At 38.6% G+C, this 12,944-nt stretch overlaps 1 protein-coding gene across 1 annotated transcript; it reads right to left on the bottom strand.

Annotated features, from left to right (window-relative positions):
- Positions 1 to 10,399: 10,399 nt before the first annotated feature.
- Positions 10,400 to 11,347, bottom strand: Olfr645 (olfactory receptor 645). The gene has a single exon (NM_207144.1). It carries the CDS (start codon positions 11,345 to 11,347, stop codon positions 10,400 to 10,402), a length of 948 nt encoding a protein of 315 aa, NP_997027.1.
- Positions 11,348 to 12,944: the final 1,597 nt, after the last annotated feature.

The raw sequence follows: 12,944 nt of genomic DNA on the forward strand, positions 1-12,944 counted from the left end.
AACACTTGGGAGGCAGAGGCAGGCAGATTTCTGAGTTCAAGGCCAGCCTGGTCTACAGACTGAGTTCCAGGAGAGCCAGGGATACACAGAGAAGCCTTGAAAAACCAAAAAAAAAAAAAAAAAAAAAAAAGAAGAAGAAAGAAATTAAATAGGGACATACTCCAGTCTTTTATAGCTGTAGCTTGGATGGAGCCTTTCCTGCAGTACAGGTATTTTACCTATCTTTCTGATAGCTGTGGTTTTGTGACAAAACACTAGCTAAAAGCTACTTGAGGAAGGAAGGGTTTATTTTGGCTTTTATGTAGGGGAATGCATGGTAGCAGGAGATTAAGACAGTGGGTTTCCTTGCATCCACTCTCAGGAAACAGGTAAGTGTTGCCTCTCACTTCCTGCTTTTTGTTCAGTGTAGGACTTGAAGCCATGGAATGATGGCACCCACAGTTAGGGCAGGTCTTCCCATGTCAAAGGTTCCAACCCAGAAATATCCTGACAGATATGGCCAGAGGTTTATCTCTTCAGGAATTGGAATTCTAGACCCTGTTATGTGGACAGTAATAACCAATGCAGTAAGTCATTCCTATTCTCAGAGGTTACAAACTGTGACTCTCTTCTGGGCTTCAGTACATTTTTTCCTCCAAATGCAAATATTATCATTATATTAGTCTGGCTTGACGAAATTTTTATTAATACCATGACAAAACTACCTAGAAAAATCACTTATGTTAAGAAAAGATGTATTTAATTCATGATTTAGAGGGTTAAAGTAAATGATCATATGGCCCAGTTTCCACCTGCCACAAAGGCATCTTTTCTTAGTCAGGCTGCTATGCTATAAGCTTGGGATGAAGAGAGGTCAGAGGATGCATACAAGCTAAGAGGAAAGGGTTCCCAAAAGTATTTTTCTGCAACATAATGAGGACAACAGGTAAATGGATAATTGTCAAAAGCTTAGGGGAGGATAGGAAGGAGTGACCATATAATAGGTACAGGGCTTCTTTGTGAAATGATAGGAGTATTCTGGAACTAAATAGATTGGTGGTTATGCAAAATTGGAAAAACAAACTATACAAATGTACACTAAAATGGTTAAATGATAAATTTTTTTATCTGATACTTGTCTCACTTAAAATAAATATTTTTTGTTTAGAAAAAAAGAAGAAAGAAAGAAAGAAAGAAAGAAAGAAAGAAAGAAAGAAAGAAAGAAAGAAAGAAAGAAAGAAAGAAATTAAACAGAAGAACCACCTTCAAAGTAGATTCTTCCCCAGAGTTCTGACCTACAAAATTTATGAGAGAGTTTAAGCTACTGAGTGTAGCTGCAATAAAAACAAGCACAGTGAACATTAGACAAAAGAAGGAGGACAAAGAATAAAGAACGATCATTTCCAGAAGATCTGACAATACAAGTACAGAGAGAATACTTAAATGGAGAAAGGGTGGCACGAGGAAGGATGTGAGTTAAAAAGTAGGAAATTCATCCAACATTAATTTCTAATAGCCATGAATGGTGATAACAAGCAAACTCAGTATTAGCAAAGTTAGAGTATCTATCAGCAATATCCTAACTTGAAACAAAATGCATAAGCTACAAGCAGAGTTTGTGATTAGTAGATTTCATGGTTTAAAAGGCAAAACAATAATGAAATAGTTGATGGGATAAAGCTAAGTGGTAGAAAACTTTCCTACCCTGTGTAAGGATCCTGAGTTTAGTCACTCCAAAATCTATGAAAGAGAAAGTATGAAAATGTTCACATCTGGTATCATTATAATATTGGGTTTATCACTTCCTTAAATAAATCTATACACTTCATCAGTTTACTCTTCTAATAAAAGCTTTTTTGATTTCTTGACAGCCCCCATCTGCATCCCCCTTTCTCTCCAAGGCTCATTAGAGAACAGTCATCAAGGGGGTTGCCAACACTGAATTTCTATTTCCTATGTTATATATGTTCCTTTCATGCATATTTATACTTATTCACTGAAGGCACTTCTCTCTTGTGATTTATTATAAAACAATGAGATAAGATCCAATGTGCTGATGCAATATATATAGATGGAGCAATCAATGAATGAATGGGTAAATGGATAGATAGATAGATAGATAGATAGATAGATAGATAGATAGATAGATAGATAGATAGATAGACAGACAGACAGACAGACAGACAGACAGACAGACGGATGGATAGATTATGAAATCCTACATGGCCACTGAAAGGATGGCATGACATGGTTTCCAGCCCCTAGATCAGAACCAGCAGGATATGGGTCTCTCCACAAGTGCTGACAGTTGGTGTGGTTGTGGAGCTTGTTTGCATAATAATGTGCATCTTTTACTTCATGATCCTCTTTTGGGGATATTCTCCCTACCAAAAATATTGGGGCATGTTTTTCCTGCCAAAGTTAATAACTCCACGATAATTAGAAGCAGCATGAGTCTGGGAGGCAAGGGTGTGTCTAATGTTTCTTAGCAAAATGGTGAACAGTGTGACCTTCAGGAGAGTCCTTAAGGCTGTAGGAAAGAACTCTGAAAACATGAGTTTAAGAAAAATTTCAGTTGGGTGGTAGTGGCACACACCTTTAATCCTAGAACTTGGGAGGTAAAGGCAGGCAGATTTCTGAATTCAGGGCCAGCTTGGTCTACAAAGTGGGTTCTAGGATAGCCAGGGCTATACAGAGAAACCCTGTCTCAAAAAAAAAAAAAACACAAATATATACATATAGAGAGATAGATAGATAGATAGATAGATAGATAGATAGATAGATAGATAGATCGTTTTATAACATAATATATAATACATACAATATATAATTTCTCAAATATGAAAAATATAATAATAGAATATGAATTGCATCAGGACTTTATAGACCAAAAAGAACAAAGTCAGCCACACTAATGAGCCAGCTTGTCAAAAAGATACAAAGGCAGGCAGATTTCTAAGTTCAAAGTCAGCCTGGGACAGAGAAAATCTAGGTCCAGTTGTGATGGGAATGGTAATTTCAGAGTCAGATGCCAGCCAGCTAGCTTGTTTATGATTACAAAGGCAAGCAGATCTCTGAATTCATTTGCTGTTCAAAAGAAAATGTACATGCTCTCCTTCCCTAAGGGGCTAAGGTTATAAAATGTGATTTGTGGGATAATCAAAAGAAAACCTAGGGTAATGATTAAATTGATATGTAAATAAAAGATTAGTCTTTGGTCTACAAGAGCTGAGCTATCTACACAACTGTCTAAAGAGCCAGCTTGAGCAGAACATAAAGCTGTCAGTTTCCACCATGTCATTGACTCAAGTCATTTCTTCCACTGCTCTCAAACATCCCTTCCCCAGGATGCCCTCTCAAGCTGAGGCTGGTACTTGACAATAGATAGTACAATTACCAAATCAAAGTAATTAGCATGTGTCCACTTTTAACAATTACTTTCTTGTCTGAGAACAATGAAACTCTTAACAATTTTGAAATGCCAATAAGTTGTTACTTTACTGTATTACACTAGAATATTTTCCTTTTATCTAGCTGTGATATTGTATCCATTGACCAAACATTCTCTATCCTTCCTCTGTTGTGTTCAACCTAAAATTCTACACATAACTGAAATAGAGAGGTAGTTGTCTTTCTTTAGTTGGCTTATTTTGAGTATCATAATGTCTTTCAGGCTATTTTTAATTAAATACCATATTTATTAATTTATTACCATGTTATATTTATTAATTAGATATTGATATTAATTAATAAGTAATTAATATGAAAAGGACAGATACAATCTTCAGTTTTCCTTTCCTTTTTTCAACTGTATTTAAAGAGCTTTGCTGTACCATGCACTATGCTAGGTACACAGAAAGCTTTAAATTTCACTTGGATATTTAGCTATAAAATGACACCATGAAACACTGTTGATCCTCTTTGCTTTCTTGAGAAAGAATAAAGTCATATATTTATTGAAAGGAAAATTATGGAATCTTCCTCACCTGTGAAATAGAACAAGAGCAAGTAGGCAAGACAAAGTGTTTGGGTTACTTCTTTGTTTCTTTGTTTTTTCCCATTACTCTAAAGTCTTAATTCAAACCTCACCTTGATTTTTTTTCTATGATCAAATGAAGAATTTTTAGTAGAATAATGTGAGAAGATTGAATTAAGGCCTTGTGGGAATCTGTTTGGAGGGACTTTTGGCTGAAATGGAGTGGGAGAGCTGCATCACCTATCCTCTAACTGCACTCATACTTTAGAAGGTGTGCTCTGTAGAACCTGTAAAAGTAATGCACAGAATGTGATGTACCACTAAATTGCAGTTTCACTGGGACTCTATGGGTGTGCACTCAGAAAGAGAAAAGCTCACATAACTCTCCATTGATCCCAAGTCATTCTCAGAAACACTTCATTCGTCCAAGCCCTCTAGTCTCATGAGCCCCAGTAGGTTCTCCATGCATCAATTGAAAGATGACTTCCTCTGCTGCTCTATACACTACATATTTTTGACACTTCTTCTAGTATCTTGAGCAGGCATGTAGACTGGATAGTCTGTAGACCTACTTCCCAGATCATATATCATAATGTGCCTTCTCGAGTTGAAGGAGTTTACAACCCCATAAGAAGAACAACAATATCAACCAACAGGACTCGCCCCCCCCCCAACCAGAACCCACAGGGACTAAACCATCAACAAAGGAGTACACATGGCTCCAGATGCATATGTAGTAGAAGATGGTGTTGTCAGGCATCAATGGGAGGAGAGATCCTTGGTCCTATGAAAGCTCTATAGGTGCACCAGTGTAGAGGAATCGAGGGAGGGGAGGTGGGAGTAGGTGGGTGGGTGGAGGAACACCCTCATAGAAGCAGGGGGAGGAGGATTTGATAGGGTATTTCTGGGAAGTTGGGAAGCTGGGAAAGGGGATAACATTTTAAAAGTAAATAAAGAAAATATCCAATTTAAAAGAATAAATAATATAACTTCTCTTGCTCAGCAAAACCAGGAGCATTTGTTAACTATTTAAAAGAATGAACCATCCCTTCCAGTCGGCACCAGCACTGGGTCACCTTGGGCGTGGAGTCGGCAAACACCCCCAAGGTCCCTAGAGGACAGCTTCTGAGACAGACCACATTTGGGGCTCCAGACATGGGGGCACCTTCCCTGCCAGAGGAGAGGTGTCTGCCCTGCCCAGGAGGGCTTTGCCTGAGCACCTGGGGGAGCCATCTTGGTTCCCGAATCCCTCCTAGACTAGTTTGTGCAGGTGACAGTGTGGACTACAGAAGCTAACAGCTTCTGTGACAGGCCGAAGTAACACAGCTTCTGGGACAGGTCCTGTTTCGGCCTTCATCTTCTGCCAGCCAAACGCCAGATATCTGTGCACCTTCCCTGTAAGAGGAGAGCATGCCTGCAGAGAGTGCTCTAACCACTGAAACTCAGAGGAGAGATCTAGTCTCCCAGGTCTGCTGATAGAGGCTAACGGAATCATGAGAGGAACAATCTCTAACCAGAGACAACTATAACAACTAACTCCAGAGATTACCAGATGGCAAAAGGCAAACATAAGAATCTTAGTAACAGAAACCAAGACCACTCACCATTATCAGAACACAGCACTCACACCTCGTCCAGTCCTGGGCACACGAACACACCCGAAAAGCTAGACCCGGATTTAAAAGCATATTTCATGATGATGGTAGAGGACATCAAAAAGGATTTTAATAACTCACTTAAAAAATACAGGAGAACACTGCTAAAGAGTTACAAGTCCTTAAAGAAAAATAGGAAAACACAGCCAAACAGGTAGAAGTCGTTAGAGAAAAACAGGAAAAAACATCCAAACAGGTTATGGAAATGAACAAAATAATACTAGACCTAAAAAAGGAAGTAGACACAATAAAGAAAACCCAAAGTGCGGCAAAACTGGAGATAGAAACCCTAGGAAAGAAATCTGGAACCACAGATGCGAGCATCAGCAACAGAATACAAGAGATGGAAGAGAGAATCTCAGGTGCAGAAGATTCCATAGAGAACATCGGCACAACAATCAAAGAAAATGCAAAATGCAAATATATGCTAACTCAAAACATCTAGGAAATCCAGGACACAAAGAGAAGACCAAACCTTTGGATAATAGGAGTAGATGAGAATAAAGATTTTCAACTCAAAGGGCCACCAAATATCTTCAACAAAACTAAAGAAGAAAACTTCCCAAACCTAAAGAAAGAGATGCCCATGAACATACAAGAAGCCTACAGAACTCCAAACACACTGGACCAGAAAAGAAATTCCTCCCGGTACATAATGCTCAGAACAACAAATGCACTAAATAAAGATAGAATATTAAAAGCAGTAAGGGAAAAGGGTCAAGTAACATATAAGGCAGAATTATCAGAATTACACCAGACTTTTCACCAGAGACTATGAAAGCCAGAATATCCTGAACAGATGTTATACAGACACTAAAAGAAAACAAATGCTAGCCCAGGCTACTTTATCCAGCCAAACTTTCAATTACCATAGATAAAGAAACCAAATATCCCACGACAAAACCAAATTCACACATTTTCTTTCCACGAATCTAACCCTTCAAAGGATAGTAACAGAAAAAAACAATACAAGGACGGAAACCACGCACTAGAAAAAGCAAAAAAGTAATCCTTCAACAAACCTAAAAATAATGGCCAATTCTAACAACAAAAATAATAGGAAGCAACAGTCACTTTTCCTTAATATCTCTTAATATCAATGCACTCAATTCCCCAATAAAAAGACATAGACTAACAGACTGGCTACACAAACAGGAACCAACATTTTGCTGCTTACGGGAAACCCATCTCAGGGAAAAAGACAGACACTACCTCAGAATGAAAGGCTGGAAAACAAATTTCCAAGCAAATGGTCTGAAGAAACAAGCTGGAGTAGACATTCTAATATCAAATAAAATCAACTTCCAACTCAAAGTTATCAAAAAAAGACAAGGAGGGACACTTCATACTCATCAAAGGTAAAATCCTCCAAGAGAAATTCTCAATTCTGAATATCTATGCTCCAAATGCAAGAGCAGCCACATTCATTACAGACACTTTAGTAAAGCTCAAAGCACATATTGCACCTCACACAATAATAGTGGGAGACTTCAACACACCACTTTCATCAATGGACAGATCATGGAAACAGAAACTAAACAGGGACACAGTGAAACTAACAGAAGTTATTAAACAAATGGACATAACAGGTATCTACAGAACATTTTATCCTAAAATAAAAGAATATACCTTCTTCTCAGCACCTCACGGGACCTTCTCCAAAATTGACCATATAATTGGTCACAAAACAGGCTTCAACAGATACAAAAATATGGAAATTGTCCCATGCATCGTATCAGACCACCATGGACTAAGGCTGATCTTCAATAAGAACAGAAATAATGGAAAGCCAACATTCACGTGGAAAATGAACAACACTCTTCTCAATGATACCTTGGTCAAGGAAGGAATAAAAAAAGAAATTAAAGACTTTTTAGAGTTTAATGAAAATGAAGCCACAATATACCCAAAAAGTGAACCATGAAGCTAATCACTGTCTGATCAGTGAAGGCTAAATCTTGAGAAGTTAAAGAAGCTTATACTGTAGACTCGTTGTTTGTGGTAACTCTGGTACCCACAGCTCTTTGTTTTCCACTGTGCATCTTGTTCTTATCAGTGCTCTAGGGAAATGGTCTGTGATATATCTATGAATACGCCAATGACATGACCAGAGAGAACTGTGAGACATATGTTTATTAGTCTGAGAAGACGAGCATCATTCGTAGCAAATATCTATGAGGAGTCTTTCCCACATGCAGAAGACCTTGCAGACAAGCGAATTTTTAGTGTTCCTACCAAATGTGCCGTGGGAAATAGTAGCCTTTTCTTAGTGTTTCCATTAGCTCTTCACAATTGCATTGAAGTCCCAAAGGTTTACATCAGAGTCCTCTAGAATTATGTAGTATGCCAAAGCATTGCCATGGAATTTATAACAGCTCTGATTCATTATTTCATATTTATGAAAGGAAATCACTAAACAGCCAAGTCCATTAAAAATATTTATTTGAGCACATTTGACCCTGATAATTGCTATTATTATAAACCATAGTCCATAGGGTACATGATATATAAATATGTAAGGTACATGTATGGAATATTTGAAAATAAAGTTTTTATTTTCAATTACAATTGTAATATGTATAGTATTTATGCTATGATCAATAATAAAAGCTCCATATAAAATTAATCTTTGTAAAAAGCGTGACCAATTTTAGAATAAGATGTAAGATGTTTGGATGTGATAATTCAACCTAAAGAGTTTACTGACAGACAAATAAATAAATACAGGTATTTATTAACTCACTTCTCACTTTATATCTGCCTGATGCATTGTAGGCCTCGTGATGGCTAACAGGAAAAACAATGAACAAAATACAGGTGGAAAGGACAAGTTAACTAAACTGAATTGGTTGAGATATATTACTTGATGTTAGTATAAATATAAAGAAGGTAGTGAAAAAAAAGAAGGTGGTGAATAATAAGATCCACTTGGGTTAAGACTCAGGAAAGGTCAGACAAAACATTTCTTTGGACATTGACGTGTCATGATTTAAGAATTTTTTTAACACTTTAAATTTCCATTTCACTGGGGATGGGTATATACATGTCATGGTGTATAGAGAGAGATCAGAGGACAACAATTTGGGGAGTCAAGCTTAGTGGCAAATTTCCTTACCCGTTAGACCAACTTACTGGCCTGCATGTCATATTTAAAACTCAACACAGAATCTTGTATTTATTCCCATTGAATAAAAATTAATATGCATGAATAAGGTATGTCTGTTATTATATAAATGTTAAAGCAATTTATTTTGTTTATACTTCAAACCAAGCCTATAAAATAAATAGTTGAAAGACTGGTTCCTTATTTCACATCAGAAAAATGTCAAGACTCTAAAATCTCAAATTTTGTTTCCACTTTCTCCAATTAGAGGCAACATGAGACCCAGAGAGATAGGAAACTTTTTTCTATATGAAACTTTGGTTTGAAGATGCTCAGCCCTTCTTAGAAGGGGGAACAAAATACTCACAGGAGGTAGAGGGTAGGAGGGACTTGGGAGGAAGAGAGGAGAAGGGGGAAGGGGGGCAGGACCAGGAGAGAGAGGAGACAGAGATAATATACAGAGAGTCAGGAATTTGAACAGTGATGTGTAGCAATAGGGGATGGGGAACTGGGGGTATTTACCAGCAAGTCCCAGATGTCAGGAAAACAAGAGGTGCCCAGACCCAACAGGGATGTGGTTAACTGAAATGCACGACAAAGGGGAGGGAGAACCTATAGAGACCATAACCAGAGGATAGGCAAGACCCCCAGTAGTGGGGTGGGGCCACCCAATCATCTGCAAGTTCTTAACCCAGAAGGGATCCTGTTTAAAGGAAATAAGAGGACAAAGTATGGAGCAAACACCAAATACAAACACCAAACCCAGACACTCTTGTGGATGCCAAGGAGCACTTGCTAACTGAAGCCTGTTATGACTGTCTCCTGAGAGGCTCTGCCAGTGCCTGACAAATACAGATGTAGATGCTCACAGCCAACCATTGGACTGAGTATGAGTTCCCCAGTGGAGGAGTTAGAGAAAGGACTGGAGGAGCTGAAGGGGTTTGCAACCCCATAGGAAGAACAACAATATCAACCAACCAGACCCCCCCCCCAGAGCGCCCAGTAACTAAATCACCAACCAAAGCAGACAGACAGAACAGCACAAGATTACTGTCTTATTCTTTGTGAATAAATATATTCATGGAGAATGAAAAAAAAAGTCCCCCAGAGTTATGAGCAAAGGGCTGTTAACTTCATTTAGGCAAAACTAAATGCCAACGTGCCTCTGGCCACCTGCATGTTGGAAAAATATCCAAAGAATTCTAAAATCAAATTGTGAGGAAATAAGCAGCAGAGCTCTTCAACTTTTTAGAGCCCAGGTACCAAGTCTTTTTTGCTTAAACTTTCATAGCATAGATGGCATGGACCCATCCCACATTAATCCTATCTGTATCTTTATTTTTTTTAATGCATATCCCTCAAAGTCCAACAGTGTCACTAGATATGTTGATATTAGTCCTTGGCGTCTCTAGAAAATAACAATTCCCTCGCTTAATCCTGGAAACAGGATTGTTTTCTGTGTCTAAAGAAAAGTTAGCAAAGTTAAGTTCTGGTTCTGACCCCAAATGGTGTTGGCAGATACAAGCCTAATAATCTAGATTAAACTTCTTATCAGTGATCCTGGAACTTTAAGCATAGACCTCATACCCCTTAGTTAATCTCCCCCTATTCTGGTGCTGTTCATATTTAGTGGCTGTTCATATCCACACAACACTAGATCATATACCATTTCTGTCTTCTCTTGAGTCACAACTTGACTCTGAAGAGCATCTTGAGTAGTCTCCGGCGTATCTCCTTTGTCTTAATGGAATAGATGATAGGATTTAGCATAGGAGGCACAAAGAGATAGAGAATAGACATGAGGATATGGACTGCATGAGGCAGGCCAGCCCCAAAGCGATGCACAATAGACACACTGACCATGGGCACATAGAATATGAGCACAGCCAAGATGTGGGACACACATGTGTTGAGTGTCTTCAGACGCTCCTCCCGAGACGCAATGGCCAGCACAGATCGCAGGATAAGCACATAAGAGATGAGAATGAGTGCAGAGTCCAGGCCAAAGGTGAGCAACACGATGGACAACCCATAGTGGCTATTGAGGGAAACATCAGTACATGCCAGTTTAATCATGTCCACATGTAGACAGTAAGCATGGGAGAGGATGTTCTGAGGGTGGCAGAAGGGCAGCCTGTGCAAAAGCACTGGAAAAACAACAATGAGAACAAAGCTACGGAGGACTGTTCCCAGGCCCATTGCCACAATGCGAGCATTGGTGAGCACCGTGGCATAGCGCAGTGGATTGCATATAGCTACATAGTGATCAAAGCTCATGGCTAGAAGGATGCCAGACTCTGTCCAAGAAAAGAGATGTATAAAAAACATCTGAGCCAAGCAAGCATTAAAGTTGATCACTCGGGCATGGAAGCAAAGGGTAGTCAAAACAGTTGGCAGTGTGGAGAAAGACACACCAAGGTCATTCACAGACAGTAGGGACAGGAAGTAGTACATGGGCTGGTGCAAGCTCTGCTCCTCCTTGATGATGAGGAGGATCAAGGAGTTTCCTATGATGGATATGGCATAGAATAAAAGGAAAGGGAGAGACAGCCAGGGTTCCATGGCTTCCATTCCTGGAAAGCCTGTAAGAATAAAGCTGGGAACCTGAGAGGCATTGATCCTGAAGTTCCCCATAAGATGACAGTGTCTTTTGTCACCAGTCAGATGGATGTTCTGGAAATTTATAGCACGTGTCCAATACTGTTGGTATTCCTATGGAAGGAAAGGCGGCAGCACATAGATTTTTTTTAATAATGATTTTACATGTATTTTATCTCTGAAATTCACTGGTGTGCTGGTCAGAAGGTTATGAACCTCCAGCTATGGGAAGAGGCTTTTGTCCCTCTTTTAGAAGAAGGAATCGGAAACCTTTTTGTGGGAGTTGACCATCTCATTCAGACTCTTAGTAGCTTCCTGGAGATATATATATATGTCTTTGTAATCACTCTGCCAGCTATCTCCATGTGCCTCAAACTTCATAAGCATGACCTAAGTTGGTCTATAAGAAATTAAACATCCATTCTGTAAAATAAGAAAACAAATGTCAAGCAAAAGAAGAAGGAAATTATTCCAGGTTTCCTGATAAGAAAGCTACATGATTAGAACCTGAATTCTAACCCAATTACAGTCCCCAGGGTTTTTTTTCCTAAAAATTGAAAACATTATGCATAATGCATAATGCTTTCATGTTCATGACATACCATTGCTGTTCCTCGGCTGCTATTTTAATTTTTCCCAGGTGTAGGAGATAAGAAATGCTACCTTCCATCAGCCCAGATGAAACTGTGAGATGTAATGAGTAAAAGAGTAACACATCTTTTGTTTTACATCCTTCTTCTTTGTTCTCTTGTATATGTTTTAGATGCACACATTTGAGGAAGAAACTGCATTTAACAATGTTTTGTGACATTTCTGTGGCAAGCCTATAAACATCTAGTGCCTTGTAAAAGGTGGCTTCAGAATTTGTTTGCCAGGTCAAACTTTGTGTCTCACAGATAATCATTAACACACATAGCATACTGTTTCTGTATTTATTATTTTATATAACCCCCAGAAAACACAGTTTCCCATGGCAGAAGTTAAGTATTATATCAGGGAATACTAATATTAGATATCAGGAGGAAATTACTTACTAGGGTACAAGGGGTTGAGAAAGAGTTCCAAGGGTCTATGAATGAAGGATAAGTTTGCTAGAAAAGAGCATTAGTTTTGAAGAGGTAGAAAGGGCAGACAGGAAATACTTAGAGAAATCTTCACAGTGTGATGAGCTCCTGACACCACCATGCAAAGAAAGAACATTGCTTGTTTTAGAAGGGGTTGTCCCAAGGTGGCCAGACTTCTTGAACACTCTAGTCTCATTCTACCATGGAATACATTAACCTTAAGGAAATCTTAAAATCCCTTAATTAAAAAGCTTGCTTCTGTAGGAAAAAATTAGCACTCATATCTGGTTTTGTTATAACCGAACAAGATGAAGTGGCCTTAGTGTCCCCTACTGACACTAATGTCACTTCTGTTTCTTAGTAATTTTCTGGGGATTTACACCAAGGAAAAAAACATAACAGAGAGTGAAAGAAGTGGTGAAGACTTAGAAAGACAAGGACAGAAATAAAGGAGGAAAGGCTGAAAGAAAAACATTTTTAAAAAGAAATACTATGAGAGGGATAAAGGCCAAATGAGGAAGTATAAGGTGTAGGATGTAATATCAGAGAGGGAAGATTGGAGAGATGAC

This window comes from Mus musculus, chromosome 7, assembly GCF_000001635.26.
Source record: "Mus musculus strain C57BL/6J chromosome 7, GRCm38.p6 C57BL/6J".
In the NCBI taxonomy this organism is placed as follows: domain Eukaryota; kingdom Metazoa; phylum Chordata; class Mammalia; order Rodentia; family Muridae; genus Mus; species Mus musculus.

Bases quoted from the DNA above. Each gene is read 5' to 3' on its own strand.
- Olfr645 (NM_207144.1), bottom strand. From the start codon at position 11,347: ATGGGGAACTTCAGGATCAATGCCTCTCAGGTTCCCAGCTTTATTCTT.